At 34.9% G+C, this 18,286-nt stretch overlaps 2 protein-coding genes and 1 non-coding gene across 4 annotated transcripts; 1 reads left to right on the top strand and 2 right to left on the bottom strand.

Annotated features, from left to right (window-relative positions):
- Positions 1 to 4,172: 4,172 nt before the first annotated feature.
- On the bottom strand, positions 4,173 to 8,180 carry LOC118033235 (uncharacterized). Its single transcript, XM_035038146.2, has 6 exons — positions 8,016 to 8,180; positions 7,889 to 7,915; positions 7,707 to 7,769; positions 4,710 to 4,788; positions 4,588 to 4,633; positions 4,173 to 4,512 (listed from the first exon to the last, which is right to left on the bottom strand). The coding sequence occupies exons 1-6, from the start codon at positions 8,055 to 8,057 to the stop codon at positions 4,503 to 4,505; spliced, it is 267 nt and encodes an 88-aa protein (XP_034894037.1). The 5' UTR covers positions 8,058 to 8,180; the 3' UTR covers positions 4,173 to 4,502.
- LOC118033250 (small nucleolar RNA snoR99) lies at positions 4,911 to 5,016 on the bottom strand. The gene has a single exon (XR_004684826.1). It is a non-coding gene; the product is annotated as a small nucleolar RNA snoR99 (small nucleolar RNA).
- A 2,165-nt stretch (positions 8,181 to 10,345) lies between the features above and the next one.
- On the top strand, positions 10,346 to 15,383 carry LOC118033234 (glutamate receptor 2.8). Of its 2 annotated transcripts, none has more exons than XM_035038144.2 (5): positions 10,346 to 10,702; positions 12,052 to 13,361; positions 13,450 to 13,762; positions 13,862 to 14,271; positions 14,454 to 15,383. In XM_035038144.2, the coding sequence occupies exons 1-5, from the start codon at positions 10,438 to 10,440 to the stop codon at positions 14,994 to 14,996; spliced, it is 2,841 nt and encodes a 946-aa protein (XP_034894035.1). In that variant the 5' UTR covers positions 10,346 to 10,437; the 3' UTR covers positions 14,997 to 15,383. The 2 variants fall into 2 exon arrangements, with proteins under 2 accessions (XP_034894035.1, XP_034894036.1); XM_035038145.1 differs by having other exon boundaries at positions 10,620 to 10,702; positions 11,508 to 13,361.
- Positions 15,384 to 18,286: the final 2,903 nt, after the last annotated feature.

Consider the following 18,286-nt stretch of genomic DNA (forward strand, 5'->3'; position numbering starts at 1 on the left):
GATTTAGAAGATTTTTTAGTTGTGATTAGTGTGGACGGCTTGTAGTTTGCAACAACCAAAACCTTGAAGTAATTATTTAAAGAAAAAAAAACATTCAATCTCTTGATTATTTATGTATAAATCTTAAATAATTTTAAATTTATTTTATAAAATCATGAAACTCCAAAAATATCTAATTTTATTATTTTCATTACGTCAATGCATTTCAAGAAACCAACAAATAATATGACAACTCAAACTCGAGACTTCAACTGTCTTACAAAATCCAGAGTCAAAATACACCATCTTACAAAACACTTGAGGTCTTGGCCCAGCGGTTGAAGGGACTTGTTCCCTTCCTCTGCATCCTGGGTTCAAACCTCACCGTGCACGTCTGTCACCCCTCCGGTGCCTTACATGCTCACTGGATTTGCAAGATGTTCAGTGAACCGTGGGATTAGTCGTGGTGCGCGTAAGCTAGCCCGGAACACCCACGTAAATCAAAATATATATATATATAGTTAGCTACAACTCCATTGAGATATTCTATATGATGAGATTATTCATGTTTAATGGTTTAATCTATTATAGGTTGGTCTTAATTTAAATCTATCCGATATTATTATATTAATTAGAAAATTGAATAATGTTTAATGGTTTAATCTATTATAGGTTGGTCATAATTTAAATATATCTGATATTGTTATATTAATTAGAAAATTGAATAAAACAACTGTCAGAAATCATCTTAAATTATTAGAAAATGTTTTTAAAATAACTTCATATTAATTTCTAAAAAGCATTCTCGATACACAACATAATATCAAAGGAAGATTTCTACGATAATCAACATGTAACTCTCTCTAAAATGAAGTGCTGAGAATCAAGACGAGTGCATTTTCCATTTATTACTCAAGCAGCATATATACATTCAGACCAACTGGGAGGACAGTGTGTAGGATGTACTAGGTTTGAGACCTGCACTTCACAGCGGGTACTGTGTTGCACAAAATGAAATTAAGTTAGCTTGTTTGTGACTAATCTTTGGACGAACATGAGAATGTTTTTAGGAAGAGGAATGAATATGTAACATTTTTAAGAAAAAAGTTTTGCTTAAACCTAGCAAAACATTTCTTAAACACAGTTTAGCTGTGATTTAATTAGATGCATGTAGCATTGGACAGTAGTTGTCAAAGCTTAGCTGATAACATAGCCAATTAATGGGGCTTCACATGTTTAGGTATGATTTATACAGTCAAAAAGTTTGTGGCAAAAAAGGGCTTCACATGTTTCTGGTGGTGCTGTGTCCATATCAGAGTTCCTGTGAACAACAATGAAGACAACAATTTAGATTCTTGTGGCATCGCAGCGGAGAAAGTTGATTGAATTGACAGAAAACAACAGTTTAATTTATAGAAAACAATTGTAAATTGTTTTGGGTTCGTATGTGTAGAGGAGGATCAATATACTAATGAGGATCAGTCTAATATGAGATAAATGAAATTGAAGGGCAATGAAAAAGAGGGAAAAGTAGTGATCCTTTGATGTTAGGTGGGAATAAACTCTGAATGACCATGTGTAAAGATAATGTTTCCTATCTGTTTTCAACATTTTGATTGGGATGGTTGAATGAAAGTTGTAATTAGGAGTTCTAATTGGTTGATTACTTATATCTTGTTTGGTATTGCGGTAAATCCATGCTTTTTAAAAATTTTAAATATATTTTTAAACGCAAAATACTTTTAAAAACAATATTTACTATATTCGCCTACTGGAAGATAAGTGTTCGTAGATTAAGACATCTATAGATTGTTTTCCCTTTAGAGCTGGAGTTTCGATCATTTTTGCGGCAGGCTGGCTGAGAAAGGCTTTGTTATTGCTGATGACCGCGAAAGATGGAGGAGGAGTTTCTTGTTGAGTTACAGAGGTTGTCTGATTGTCTCAGTCTTCAGATCATCTTCAAACACATTATTAACCACAATTTAACATTTGTTAGTTTCTGATCTGGATTTTCCGAAGCGCACTTGAAAAACTCGGTGCTGGTCAAGCTTTCGAAGCAGCGACGGAGGCGGCACATGTTTTGGGTTCTTGTCTTCAAATTTGCATGTTAAATTAATGTTAATAATCTGAAATCCGTACACTGTTCCAAAAACTCTAAACTTATAGTTTCAGATTTATAAATATGTATTAAAATCTTTATGGTATTTTAATAAACACAGAAAATTAAAACTTGCGGAGGCATATGTGATAGCTCATGATTAAAGCAAAAGATTGCTTACAATGAAATTCTTTGACATGAAAACATGAACTCATATATAAATTTGGTATTTTCTAGGGTTTTTGTTAATAAAAAACGGTAAGTATATTGGATTATAATATAAACTGCAAGCCCATTATTTTAAGCAATTATCGGTCCATGTAAGTTATATGCCTACTAATTATTACATGTGAGATAAAACGTCTAGTTGAGATCCCACACAAACTAGATCTAATGAGGAGTGATTAATATTTGTTTGGTTTAGTTTCTACTTGAAAAAAATAATCAAATCGAAATTATTTTTTAAAATTTAAAATTAAAATCAGTTAAAACTAACTAGTTTTAATTCGGCTGGTTCAGTTTGTGTTGTTTGAAACTAGTAAAACCAATAAGCAAAACCTGTTGATATGCTAGGCAGAGCAAGACTCCTTGAAGAGGCAAAAGAGTTAATAAGAAGCATGCCAGTAAAAGCAGATGCCATTATGTGGGGGTGAAAACATTGAGATGGCAAAACTAGTGACGATGTACGTGAATAAATTGAATTCAAATGAGAGCTCAAGTTTTGTACTTCTATCAAACGTAATGCTACCCAAAATCATTTTGAAGAAGCAATTGAGCAAAGGCTCTCTTTGAAAGAGAAGGATTATTCATTATTTATTATCTCTTTTATTTTTTGTTTAGTCCGGTTTGATCAATTTCAAGTATTTGAAGCCAAAACCAAACCAAAGAATTTTTTGAATTTTCTAATCAGTTAATTTAATTGATTTTTTAGGTTTTTTACACACCCATAAATCCAACTAGTTCATTGACTAGACGAGTAGGATAAAAAGTTATTACCAAAACAAAGATGTGGATATTAGCAATGTATTTTTGTTGTGGCGGCAATAAATATTTTTATTGTGAGTCCAAACTATTTCTAAGAAGAGTAAAAAATAGAGCACCCACTAATATTATAAAAAACAATATTATAAGAATTCATGAAAAAAATATTGAATAATATTTAATCAAATAACAAACAAAAGATCTATAAAAGATATAGCAATGAAATAAAATCATAGAAATAAAGAGCTATGATTTCTTAAAAATTTTGGAATTTCAATGGTATCCAATAACAAAAATTCAAATTACTTTTTCGTTAGAAGGTGGATGCCTTTAATTTTTTTTTTTTTTGAACAACATAATCGATGCAACCAGATGGTCTCCAAAAAGCTTGCCCATTGGTATTTTATTTCTTAAAAATAAATTTTTGACTCATTTTTTTACTTGAAATACATAGAAAACACTTTAAAAACCTTTTATAAACCCATTAAAAGCCTTAAATAACTCAAAAACCAATGAAAAAAAATACTCAAGACCAAATCTACCAACTCGAACAGGGAAAAGAACAATAAACACCTAAATAAAACTCTCATTATCAAATAAAATGCTATAGCACCAAAATCAATCATAATTAATATCAACCAAGATCGTCTCTTCAACCTAAATCCAATTTACTCTCTTTTCTTTCAAACTATGAATTAAAAAATGAAATAAATTAAATTTTAAAAAACTAAAAGAACCAAAAATTTAGAAATTGAAAAGTAGGACCAAACTTGAATTTTTGCATAAACTTTTAAATTGCCACCTATTTTCCATGCTTTGTCCACTTTGGTTGTTTTATCTTTCAATCTTGCCTTTCTTGGCAAATAAGAAGCAATTGACCATCATTTTAACCACAAAAAGATTCAATTGAGAAGAAAAAAAGAACGATGACCAAAACAAAAGGTTACTACAACAATCCACATTAAACTGTGAGAGGTCTCACAGTGGCATGGTATCCAATAAAAACAGCACGCCATTTATTTAGTGTTTGTTAATATTTGAAACCATGTAGTAAATGCAGAGATAGTGGTTGACCATATTGGGTTAGTACAAAAGGGAGGACCAAAAAAACAAATAAGAAGCAAACGCAACCCCTGCAACCTGAACGTGTGAACCATAACAAGCAAGCAACGCAATTTACCGGGGTAAGATTGTGAATACCCTACCTACACCCATCACATGGAGGATCAAGATTTCTAAAAAGTGGCTGAAAATTGACATGCCAGCGGTTTGAAAATTAGATACAAAAATGCATGCACGAAAAATATCTAAAGCAAACATACATTGCCAAGTCAAGTGCAAAGACACATTCATTGCGTGAACATTCTTTTCATTAATAACCTCCTAATATTTGATACCCAAAGCTGTTCCACTGAACCTCCACTTAACGAACCAGGAATGACCATTACTTTCCCCTGTTATGTCATAAAATAAAACCATTAGGAACATATGGGGGGGGGGGGGGCAGGGGGAGTTTTGGTTCAGCTTACGTGTTCATCATCAGAGTAATGTTGTCTCCTTTAAGAAGAATCCTTCCTGTACACCATAAAAGATGTATCTTAGAGCACGCATAAATAATAGAAGAGTTGAAAAAAAATAAGAATGTAATTACCTAAAGACTTTCTGCTCTTTTTCTTGATATTGACTTCTTCAGCATCTTCCAAAACCAAATTCATGTACTCATCAAACCCCTGCCAACCATAAAAACACCAGAATGACTCAGAAGCGAAGCAATATAAAAGCTGACCATGGATATGCTCCAGGTTTGTATGTGCAAGTCCCAGAGCACAAGTGTTTGGAAACCAAAAGGTAAGCATTTTCCATCTTCTATTGTTCAGCAAGAAATCCAAAAGACATCTGAAATGGGGAATTGGATGGGTGATGATTACTTTTAAAGGACTTGTTAATCCCTGAAGCACCTGAAACTCTGAAACAAGCTTGAGGCACAGATGTGTAGTCCCAAAATATGTGCTTCTATATCATCCTCAGAGGGAGTTGTGCAAGGCCACAAAGAACATTACTAATCATAACACATACTATACAATTGATACTCAGAAAATTGAAAGTATGGACTCTTACACAGTTTCAAAGCAAACACCACTTGTTCATAAAAGCACTCAACTACTTGCAAGAGCCTATTGATTTTTATCTGATTATGTCTAAGTATTATAGGTAGATGTGCTATAAACTACAATATTGGTTTGTGTGCCACACCCAAACAATGTTTATATAATGCCTCTTAACCAAAGTCATTACTCACATATGATCAAGGAAGAAACATATGGTAAAGTTATAAATGAATATGTTCACGCAAATAGAACAGAAACACCAAAAAAGAATGAAAAACAAAATGCAGTTCCGTTCAAATAAATGACCAATTAAATGAGCTTCTAATGTATTATAGACTCTAAGTATGATCACTTTCCTCTGGATCTTGAAGCTAATCCTCCAAAAGGTTTCAAGCTTTTAAAGAATGAGTTTGCAAGGAGAATCAACTGATTTGTTCAGTTCTGAGTACCTAAGACCCCTATCTTCTTGAAAAATTAGTTTGACAAGATTTTGCCAAAAAGAAGACAAGCACATAGGAGAAAACTAGATTTCAATGATTTAAGGTAGACTATAAAAATACAAGGATATTTCGAAGCTGCAAACAGAAGAAAAATCTATTAAGAAAAATGAAAGATGGGGTCAGAGTGTTGACTCTGATCAGATTGTCAATCCTTTTATGCTCTCTCATTTTTGCTGATGAGGTTGATTCTTAAAAGTAAAATGATTTAAAAGAAAGTGGAGATCTTATTAGGAGGTTATACTAATAGTATGCTATCTGCAGTTTGTTGGCAACACATTACCATTTCTATTAGGAAAGAGAGAAGTTTTTCCAGATGAGCTGCAAATATAGCAACATCTAGAAAAACTTCCACGACATATATATATATATATATATAAACAGTGTTTGGTAGATGGCAATTCTTCCCAATCTTTTGACAGATGCACAATGCAGTAATGGCCAAAGAGTAATCTAGAAGTTCTTGATGGAAATCTATTGTATATTGTCTGTTACCTATTGGGCTTCTTTGGCCAAGTTTCCAAGCACATGGCTGGGTGGGGAGATGTACTTAATCCTCATTTTCCTCTTTATTCCATATCCTTATCTAAATCTATGTGGTAGTGGCTAAGCAGACACAAGATGATTTGAGCAAGTTAGGCAGTCACAAAAAGCAAAGATGAGAAGAGATTATTTGGTTCCTTGATAGCTGTTTTGTTATGCAACACCTAGTTTAGAAGAACATTTGTTTGAAGGAAATAAGGTCGTGGCCCTTAAATCTAGACCTAATGCATTGGGACACAATGTCATCGAGAGTATATATGAAATTCAACCAAATGATTATGCTACCAAATTTGGCTCTCCTATCACCATGCAAGACCATAGAAATACTACAGATTTCTGCCCAATTCTTTTCTATAGTAAAATAAAGAGTGTCAGTCTCAAATCTGTTTCTTCATGGATGTGTGGGAAGGGTGTGGGAGATGGGGAAAAATGTTTTAATTTGATATGCATATAGGTCATGGGATAATATATATGTATTGGGGAAATTCATAAAGTGGGTGTTGGAGAATAAAAGAATTTGGTTCAGTATATAAGTTGGGTAAAAGATGAGTATTAGGAGAAATATGCAACTGTGACAACTGACAACTGTTCAGTCTAGGAACCTTTTAGAAGACATCCCTAGTTCAATTGTCCTACCAATGCTTTGCCTTGCCATCATAGATTTTTTTCTAAGGCATAAACCAGTTACCTAGGCATATTCAAAAAGATAACCAATGAAGCATGGTGTTTGTTGACAATTAGTTCTTATTGGCAAAACCATAATTGGAATAAACCAGAAGTTGGGAGCTCCTTTGAATTCAAGTGTTTCATTTTCAAGTTAAGCAACAGTCGGGGAGGTATATATGCGTCACAACTGTCTCAACACCTTAATCAACAATAGTATTGTTACTTATTAAATTAGGTGCATCAGTGATGAGTTACCTTCAGTTTGCCTTATAGATGCCTAGAGCCAAACATGCCAAAAGAGGAGATTGAAGACAATATTATCCACGGAATCAAGGAGAGATAATTCAAAAGGTGTAAGTATGAATAAAGTACTTTATGATAGTAAAGTATCAATTATGCAGATGCATAAATCCTATAAGATTGAGATTACGCAGACTCCACATCATGTCAAATAAAATAAGCACAACTGAGTTGAGAATGTAAATACTCTATTCATGTAACCTATAAAATTTTATCCACCTATTTCTACCACTAATCGTAAAAGCTATTCATACTAAATTCAAATAAAATTAGATGCACCAGCACATAAGCAGATACGCTCTTCTCTAAGCAGTTAACAACCAGAACGGCCTCATGAGGTGCCAGTAGCAACCTTACAATAAAAATACCAAGTGGAATGCACAAACAAACAATCATATATATATATATATATATATATATATATATATATATATATATATATATTTATTTTTTTTTTTTTCCTACAGAACAGCGCGTCATCCATAAAACAAATCAACCCAAATAAACTTTATATTTGTTCAATTCAAAACTTACAATGATTCGGCCTTCAATCCTCAAGTCCTTCTGCTCAAAAAGCCAAATCTGAATGCGAGCTTTCTGCATCCACAAAATAGAAAAGAAAAAAGAGATTTAAAACTCAACAACCCATTAACAAACAACAAAAAATAAGCAGACGTGGAAGAGAAAACCAGTAAAAGAGGCAAACAGTGACTTACACTTTGAAGAAACCTGAAAATCAAGTTCTGAAGTAGCAGAAATTCACAAGGAAAAAGAAAAGGTAATATCAGTAACAGAGAAACTATCAAAAACCCTAGAACAAAAATAATAAGTAACTAGACGTACAATGGGTTGGGTCATAATACGCTGCACTTTGGTGCTCGCCATGGCTGTGAAGCTCTCGAGGATATTTGGGCACAGACTGGTGTAATTGTAGAGACGTTTAAACCCTAAACCACACAGCCTTTAGAGAGCGTTCACGAGAGAGGGAGGGACTGTTTGGCACGATTGGCTAGTTACAAAGAGCTGGAGGACAAAGCGAGAGAGTTAGTTGATCACTTTAGTCCCTGTAGTTTAAAAAGACTATATAACTAATCCCTATATTTTTAAATATGTTTGTGAGTTAATGATTTTGTCAATTTTATGTTTTTTTATTGGGGAAAAGGAAAAAAAAAAAAGATAAATAGATAAGAAAAATTAATTAAAAAAGATGAATTTGAATATAGTAATCGGTTGCTTACACACCAACATTAAAGAAAGAATCAAAATATTATAGAGTTAAATATTATAATTTAGTCTTTATAGTTTATAAAAATAGATTAAATATATTGTTATGAAATATAAATGGTTGAATTTTGTACTCCTAATATGTTTGAATAAAGGTCATATTGTTATGAAATCGTCGTATGATTCTTTTTGACTCAAATGCTATGAGAAACATTATGCTGCATTCCTTTTTATTGTAATTGTAAGTTGATTATTTATATTAAAAAAAGTAAGAAATATATATATATATATCAAAGAACCTGGATTGCTAAGAAAAAGTAGAAATTTGGAAAGTCAAGCAAAACGTTATTGGCGCCATACCCTTTCTCTCATTCGATGCGTGCTTCCTTCGAGCTCTTTCAAACCCCATGTACAAAACAAAAAACAAGAAGATGATGGCAGCCTCTCCTCCGATCTTAGATTAGGGTATAGGTATGATTATTTTTAAAAATATTTTTTTTATTTAAAATAATAATATTTTTTATTTTTTAAAAATTATTTTAAATATAGTATATTAAAATGATGTAAAATTATCAAAAAAAATATTAATTTTAAATAAAAAAAATTAAAATTTAAAATTTTTTAAAAAATATTTTTTAAAATATAAAAACAAACCTAAAAATTAAAATTTTAAATGAAAAAAAAAGGATCGTGGATTTGCTCAGAAGTCAATGGCACATAAAACCTCACAAGCCATCGTTTCGGCTTTGATGCGTGTCTCCTACGTGCTACATTGAAAATATGGCTCGAGGGGACAGTTGACCGATCAAAAGTTTACGATTTGAATTTTTAATCCATTAGAAAATCTCTCTGCAACGTTTCTATGTGTTCTTCAACTCTTTGTAGTTCTTCTGAGTTATCTCCAATTGGTGTTTCTAATAAAATAATTGATGGCTTATAAAAAATTAATTAACTCTTATTAATGGTTGTATGTATACATCGACCACTAAATTACATAATTACCCTTTCAAGTCTATGGCTGCTGGTGCTTACTTGGTCGAGCCTGGCTTTCAGTTTTCCTCCTTCCACATATACTCCATTGAAGGTGGAAAAGAAAGGCCAAAAAGAAAGAAATGCATACTACGAACACAAAAATCTTCCTGGCCTAAAAGAGAATATATATATATACACACACACATACACAATAAACCTTTTTATTTTAAATTAACATAAATATTTAGATCAATACTTTAAGATTTATGAGACAAACAAACTCAGAATCTAACCAATTAAATTATACCTTTTAAAATTCTATTTTATTTATACAGAGAGGATATACAAAGACAAGAATTCAATAGATAGAGGATGTCGAAATTTCTGTTGGAAATTGAGGGGGGGGTTTTAAAATTTCAATAGTAATAAAATTATGAGTATTTTGTCATTTTGTCAGCTGAAGGAGTTTTCCTTAATTTATTTTCTTTGATGAAGGAAATTGAATAGCAACTCTTGTTATTAATGATCTAATTTAAAAAAAAAAAACACGGCAAAGAAACTTACCGTGATAATTCGATTGTTTTCATCAATTCGTTAAGACAAAATAAGTAAGAACTTGTTTCTCTGTACACATTGCAAAGTGGAGAACAATTTCTTTTACTATCATGCCCTTAAAAAAAAAAAGTCATGTGTTAATGGATGAGGGCAGAACTATTTTTGCTAAAGGTATATATTTCTTTCAACATTTTAAAGTTGACCGAGGATAAGACGGGAATTTCATTTTTAATTTGCATAATAAAAGGCAGATAGAAACGCGGCACGGTACAAGGCGTCGATCTAGTCTTTACCAGGTGAGTCATTGTCAACAAGTATACTTCCTTATTTAGTAAATTATTGGCAAATTGTATTTGAGTGGAAAATATAAAAAACATTTCTACCGAGTCCAAATTCCAAGCTGAAGAAATGTCAGAGCGAAAACGCACACATATATTCTAGCTGAAGAAAATATATATGCTTGGTCTCATAGCTAGGAACTACATTTGATCTTGTTTTATTTTTTTACGAATAAATGGCAATTCCGAAGCAGAAATTGACCCTGCCTTTTTTCACCCTTCTCTTGGTTAATATGTGGTCCAAGCAAATGGTGATCATGGCAATGGAGATTATACCAATAGGAGCAGTTCTTGATTTGAACTCTACAGTTGGAGAAATGGCAGAGAGCTGCATATCCATGGCAGTCTCCGATTTCTATGCTGTTAATGCTGATTTTAAAACGAGACTCGCTCTTTTCACTAGGGATTCCAGCAGTGATGTCGTTGCTGCAACTTCTTCAGGTATATGTGTAAATTCTCATAATTTTCTCTCACACGCACAAGGCAGACAGGAGGTTTAGCTTTCGGGGAAGAACATGATAGTTGCAAATTTTGCTTTATGTTTAAATGACTATTGTCAAAAGGTGAATTGCGCTTTATAAAAGGGCAACTCGTTTTTCCTCAAGAGAAGAAGTATGCAAGGCAACAAAAGAAAAAAAGCCTTTTTTTTTATCGTTTCTACAAAATCCCATCTCCAAGTTTATTTGTTTCATGCAAGTCCCTCATGAATCTTTGCTGGCTTGATCTCTCTGGTTGAAGTGCTGGAATATTGTTGTAAAACATTTTCAAACTTCAAACCTAATCTCCTGTTACTGACTTGTGGTTTTACTGAGTCAAAAGTCAAGAACAAACTAATAAATCAATAATTAACAAATACACTTTTGATGCTGTTTGTTAAAGGGTCGGCTCTTTGATCCTCCACTTCTCTCAGCTTGTATTTTCCTTTTCATTTACTATTTTCACTGATCAAATTATCGGGTCCTTATCTATATAACTTCTACTTTATTTAGTCCAAAATCTTTAGAAGCTGATGAAAAGGGATTCAGATGCTACTGAATTGTATATGGTATAGGGCTCGTTTGAGATCTAAAGGCTATATAACTTCTACTGGTGATCCTGCTGGTACCAAGGTTTAATTGCTTACCTGTTTAATTATGATGGTGCAATTCTGCTTTGTATCTGTTTTGGTTCCCTCTGAGTTTTTGGACTGTGTTATGGTCTTAATCTGTCTGTTCTCTACTGCGAACCTTTCTTATTGCCCGTGTAGACTAAGTGCATGTAAAGCTCTTAGAGAAGGTACTTGTAACTAGAAACTGAAATCATGATGGTTCAAACTCATTTCCGAAGCCACGGTATGCATCACAGCTTCCTATCTTGAACTGGTTACGTCTATTCGAGGCAGAAAAGTAACAGTGGCCAAACAAAACCACACACACAGGCACGCTGTTGTATTCTTCCGATTAACATGGCAGAATTGTACAGTGGCTACAAGATCTTGTAGGTGGGGTAAGAGAGCCCCAGTTTGCAGGGGGTTCGTTAATGCTATGCACCAGTCAAGGCTAGATTAGCGATGGAGTTATATGTTCATAATTAGAGATGGAGGAATCGGCATCATCTGACTTTAGTTGATTATAATCTGTTTTAGTTTCGGCTAACGGTGACAGAAGCACTGATTAATATGAGTAACGTGTAAAGATTTTATTGATGTGACTGGGAAAATTGTGATTTTTATTTTAGAGATGATAGAATATCTTTATTTTTTTGGTTTTAATTCCTTGTATCTAATTCAGTCATAGTCTTCTAAAATTCAGTGCTGGATTTAATGAAGAATGAACAAGTGCATGCTATCATAGGGCCTCAAAAGTCATCGCAAGCTAAGTTTGTGATAGAGCTTGGAGGAAAAGCAGAGGTTCCGATTGTTTCTTTCGCGGCCACTAGCCCAACTCTTTCTGCAACTCAAAGCAAATATTTTGTCCGGACAGCTCAGGATGATTCTTCTCAAGTGAAAGCAATTGCCAGCATTGTCCAAGCTTATGGTTGGCGGGAGATTGTACCGATCTATGAAGACACCGAATATGGAAATGGTTTGGTTCCATTTTTGTTAGATGCCTTTCAAGAGATCGACACTCGAGTCCCTTATCGAAGTAGAATTCCTTTGTATTTCAATGACACTCAAATCATGAGGGAGCTCGACAAGTTGAAGGCGATGCAGAAGAGTATATTTCTAGTGCACATGTCAGCCTCCCTTGGTTCCAGGCTGTTCTTACTTGCCAAGGATGCAGGAATGATGAGCGAAGGATATGCATGGCTCGTGACAGCTGGATTATCCACCTTGTTAGATCCTCTAGGTTCTGAAGTCATGGATTCAATGCGAGGTGTGTTGGGTATAAAGCCACATATACCAACTTCAAAGAAACTCGAAAGTTTTAAATCAAGATGGAGCAAGAATTTCACCATAAGCAAACCACAAAGTAAGATCAAAGAATTAAACCTTTTCGGTTTGTGGGCATATGATACAGTTTGGGCAATAGCAATGGCCGTAGAAAAGGCTGGTATTGTGCGTTCTAGATACGTAAAGCAGAATACAAGTGAAAGCACAGTTGACATTGCTGCCTTGGGAAAATCTGAAACGGGGCCAAGACTCCTAAGCTCCATATTAAGCACAAGATTTCAAGGCCTGAGCGGGGACTTCCATTTGGCTGGTGGAGAAAGGGTACCTTCAGCATTTGAAATACTCAATTTGATCGGAAAAGCAGAGAGAGTCATTGGATATTGGACTCCAGAGAGAGGACTCTCACGGAACTTGTATGCTAATGGTAAAATAGCATATTCAACTTCCAAAAACAAACTGAAGGAGCCAATTTGGCCAGGAGACACAACCCAGCAGCCAAAGAGGTTGAGGATTGGGGTTCCACTGAAAACTGGTTTTAATGAGTTCATCAAAGTGGAATGGAATCCTGAAGATGATAAACCTAATGTTTCAGGTTTCACCCGAGATGTTTTCGTCTCCGTGGTTGAAGCATTACCATTCCCCCTTCCGTATGAGTTCATTCCCTTCGTCAACAAAAGTAAACAGAGTGCTGGGACTTACAATGAACTTCTTGACCAAATCAAACTAAAGGTTGGTGTTATGCTACTTCAGTTTTTTCCTGCACGCAAAAATGAAATTCAGAAGAAAGATGAACTTGTCTTCATTAATTGTCTTGCAGAATTTTGATGCTGCGGTGGGAGATATAACAATAATTGCCAATCGCTCAACAAATGTGGATTTTACGTTGCCTTTTTCAGAATCAGGCATCAGAATGGTAGTTTTGACAAAACGTGATGAGAGGGAAAACATGTGGATTTTCTTGAAGCCACTACGCCCGGAGCTTTGGTTAACAACTGGAATAGCATTCATCTTCACTGGCTTAGTGGTGTGGGTGCTCGAACACCGTGAAAACAAAGTGTTCAGGGGAAAACCAGCGCAACAACTTGGCACAACGTTGTGGTTTTCCTTTTCAACCCTCTTCTTTGCACATAGTAATTTCTCTTTAAACTTGATTAGATTAATTTTTCCATTTCTTGATTTTCTGACAACTGCAAGTTCATGTTACTATAGAGCAAAACTTATGTTTTCAGGGGAGAAGGTGGTGAATAACTGGACAAGATTTGTATTGATCATATGGATTTTTGTGGTGCTAATCATATCACAGAGTTACACTGCTAGCTTAGCCTCAATGTTGACTGTAAAGCGGTTGCAGCCTACATTTGTTGATGTCAAAGAGATTAGAAAGAATGGTTACTTTGTAGGACACCAGAAGAATTCTTTTGTGAAAGACTTCCTCGTAAAACAATTAAACTTCAATGACAACATGTTGAGGGAATATAGCACTCCAGAAGAGTATCATGATGCATTGTCTAATGGAATCCACAATGGTGGTGTAGCTGCTATCTTTGCTGAAATTCCCTACATCAAACTCTTTCTAGCAAAGTATTGCTCCAAATTCCAGATGGTAGGACCAACCTACAAAACCGATGGATTTGGCTTTGTGAGTCTCACTCTCCCTGTCTGTCTCTCGCATGCAATCCCTCTGCATATTTTCGAGGCATATTTGTTTGGCCGTCGTTAGCTAGCTCCTTGAGCATAGAGCTGAACTGCTCAATTCTTGCAAGTGACCATTAAATCTTACCAGATGTCATTATAATCAATAGGATTTTGTTTTGATACCAGGCATTTCCCCTTGGATCCCCACTGGTCCCTTACATTTCAAGGGCAATTTTGAATGTCACACAAGATAAAGATAAAATGGAAGAAATTGAACGAAGGAACTTTGGTGGCGAAACCACTTGCTTAGATCAAGCTGCCATGGTACCCTCTGGTGGTCTTGGTTTGCCCAGCTTCGGAGGCCTCTTCATCATCACAGGAGTTGCTTCCATGTCTGCACTTCTGATATATGTCACGAAGTTCCTTTACATTCATTGGCCTGCTTCGAACACCGTGGATCAAGAAAGATCCTTTTACATGAGAGTTCTTGAATTGGCAAAACATTTTGACAAGGAAGATCCATCAGCTCATCATCTTAATGGAGCTGGGACAAGAGTTCACCCTGTACCAAGTGCTGAAATAGTTGGAGCTTCACCTGATAGCGATGATGCACGTAGCCATTCAAGGACTTCCAGTGAAGGATCTGGAGACATCATTGGAGATCAAGACCATGACAATCATACCCCAAGGAGCAGCGCTGCAAACCCCGAACCCCCACACACACCGTAGGCACTGCATCCTTTGTTTTTAGGGAAGTAACAATGCTAATTTCCACTGACAGTAGTGGGCTTCAGCTGGTGATAATAGTTACTTTCACTGGTTACGGATTGGAGAGATGTTTATGGTAATGTTACTTAATTAGGAACAAAAATTCTTTGTATCTAATGAAGCACCAAGATCCTCTCTTTTTAGTTACTATCACCAAAATTCTCTAACCATGACTAATGGCATATTGTAATCTTCTAGCCATTCATCCGATCCCAGCTTTGCTATTGAATTAGCTATAGCTCATTTGAAGTTCTTTGCCGATGCTATTTAACTTCAAGAGGTGTTACTAATTCGGTATATTGATGGTTTAAGTTCTCATTGGCAGGTTTCATCAAGTTTTCTTTACAAAAGCATCCAAAATTCCATTTCAATTGTCTGGTTTGGACAATGATTTGTGCTGTGTTTTCTCATTATCTATGTTAGCAAGGCTGCTTTTTTCTGTGCTGGTTTTCCTGATGCCATGACTGGCTCTGTCGTAATTCTTCAAAGCTGAGTTAATTTCCTTGATACTTGTGGTTTTCCTGCATTTGCATTAGTTGACATTGCTGGGGATAAGGATATGTATTGCCTGATTGAATTAGTTTTCATTGTTGATCATAGAAGTATACGGAGAAGAAAAATCCAACATTACGAGAAGGGATAGATCCAAGATCAAATTATAATTCCCTTAACAAAAAACATTCATGGTTACAATTCCAAACTTTACATTTCAAGATTTTGCTGATGACCGATAAAAAAGATACTAACCCTTCTGAAATAACTGGGAGAGATGGCTGAGTGGACTAAAGCGGGATCGTTTTTTTATATATCGAAATGGACGGTTCCAGTGTTCTCTTCAATTACGAAGACCGCCTGGCCATGAAATCTTTCAATCTTTTATTTTAGCATGTTCATCAACAAGGATGAATGTTCCTTCTGAAATAGATAGCCTCCTTGAACGAAGCCAAAAAAATCCTCTGTTTATCCCCACCTTGGATCGCTCTCTTTCATAGGTACAAATGCAATTTGTGTGTTGACGAAGACAGCATTTTACGCATCTGCTATTTCTTCTCCTCCTGATTAAGAACATTTTTGCTGGCAGTCGTCCTTATTGTTGTTGGATGTTTAGAAGAATAATATTTATGGTTAAAGAGGATGAAGGCGTCGTTGCCAAGCAGTCTGCAACCTGGAAGAACAAATTCTCGTATTCTCCTTAGCTTTGAAAACCTTGTGAAGTCTCTCTTCTTGCATATCTGTTGATTTCGTGATACCGTGTGCCCCCCTGACCACACGCAGCACGGTCCCTCCGTTTCGCTGCGCTCTTCCATGAACATTAACGGAGTTGATGAGGTTGATGTTTTTGCTTTAATTCGAACATCCTTGGCAAACAGGAGATCATCACGGTTGCATAAAGTGTAAATCGGCCTAATCATACCATTTTGGAATATATCTTCTGCAGATATCAAGGGTCCTGAAGGATTTGCGCATACGAAACTAAATTCCTCCTCCTCCTGATGTCTTAACACTGGTGGTGGACGTGGATTCTCGTGGTTCAACAGCTGATCTTTATGGTGGTAATTGTTTTGTGTGGATCTCTCCCGCCGATGATCTCCGGTTACTTCCATTTTTTTGCTGAAATCTTCCCTCAAACTGCCCACCATTAATTCTGTATATTCGGTTGCACTACAACTATAATTAATGGAGTGTTCATTCTCACCCGAACTCACCTGCATTTCTCAACAACTCCAAATTCAACGCTGGGCTGGCACTTGTGTGATCAATCATAAAGAGAGCTGGTTGCCTGATTATCTGGCTGGCTGGCTGGCATGGATGGAACAAGTTTTCTGGTGTTTGTTGTGGCCAATTTTTTTTTAGGGCCAAATTTCTTGAGGGAGTCCCGAAATATCGGTGGTACAGACTGTTCAGGGAATAACATAAGCAAAGGCTTCTGAGTCAGCTGCCTCGGCATCGCCATTTTAGTGAAGAAGATATGTTGATGATGTGTCTCTAGGAATAGAGTCCTCAAATTTTAAAAAAGAAAAATGTCATATTTTTTGTGAATTAATAAAAATTAATATATAAAAAAGAGAGTTAAAAGGGATCAAGAAAACACTCTCTCAGGACACAATGTATTGTACAATTGCAACCGTGTTTTTCTCTCTTTTGTTGTTTTTTTTTTTTTTTTTTCACTACTGTCATATAACACGTGTCATTAAGGTATTTTTAAGCTTCCATGTTGCTGGAAAAAATTGGATCAAGATTGAAAAAAAATAGATTTTATTTTTTTAATTGATTTTAGGGGTTTTTTGAGTTGAGAAGTGAGTTTATCAAGGTTATAAGAATGTTTTTTAGATACTTTATATATATATATATATAGGTTAAAATTTAGTTTTTAAAGTAAAAAAAAAAAAAAAAAACTAACTAATTTTTCCAGTTACCTTTCTAAATAATAAAAAAGTAGTCATATAGATGACGCATTAAAATATCATAATAGGTAGCTCCAGTTTATATAGGATGATAAATGACTATACTATTAAATATCCAGTTCTATTTATATATCTTCGACCTAATTTTCCTTAATACAAGATGATAAATGACTATACTATTAAATATCATAATAGGTAGCTCCAGTTTTGCACAACGTTAATAGTGTGTGTGTATACACATAAAGTTTGTATAAATATTGATAAAGTGAAAATAAGATTATTATTTTTTTTCATACTTTGATTTTTTTTATTATATCCTAAAGTTAACGATCATGTAAACTTCTAGTGACTTTGAAGTTTATACAACTTAAACTGGTGATTTCTAAAAAATAAATTTAAACTCTGATCAGTTGAAATATACCCCTCATGGTTTTCATACTCTGATTTTAGTTAAACATGTTGGCTGCCTTTCATTATTGTAATTTCAATTTGATTCATCGAAATCATAATGTCATTAACAATCAAGTTAGGATTTTCTTAATTTACAAAAGAACATCACATGTACAGAGGGACAACACTGTCGATTCACTACCATATTATATTTATAGCAGAAGCTTGCTGGCATGCATTTTCCATGACCCACAAGACTACAGATTTCGTGACAACTAATGGCAAAGTAGAAGAGCATTCCCCTTCTATCCTTTCTCTTGCCGAGCCACTACCGTCAGTGCTTGACAGGGAAGAAGATACGAGGAGGTAGGTGCTCATCGGTTCGAGAAATGGAAGAGAGCTGCATATCCATGGCAGCCTCCGATTTCGAACGAGGCAGATTCTTTTCACAAGGGG

This window comes from Populus alba, chromosome 18 (genome assembly GCF_005239225.2).
Source record: "Populus alba chromosome 18, ASM523922v2, whole genome shotgun sequence".
NCBI classification, from domain to species: Eukaryota; Viridiplantae; Streptophyta; class Magnoliopsida; order Malpighiales; family Salicaceae; genus Populus; species Populus alba.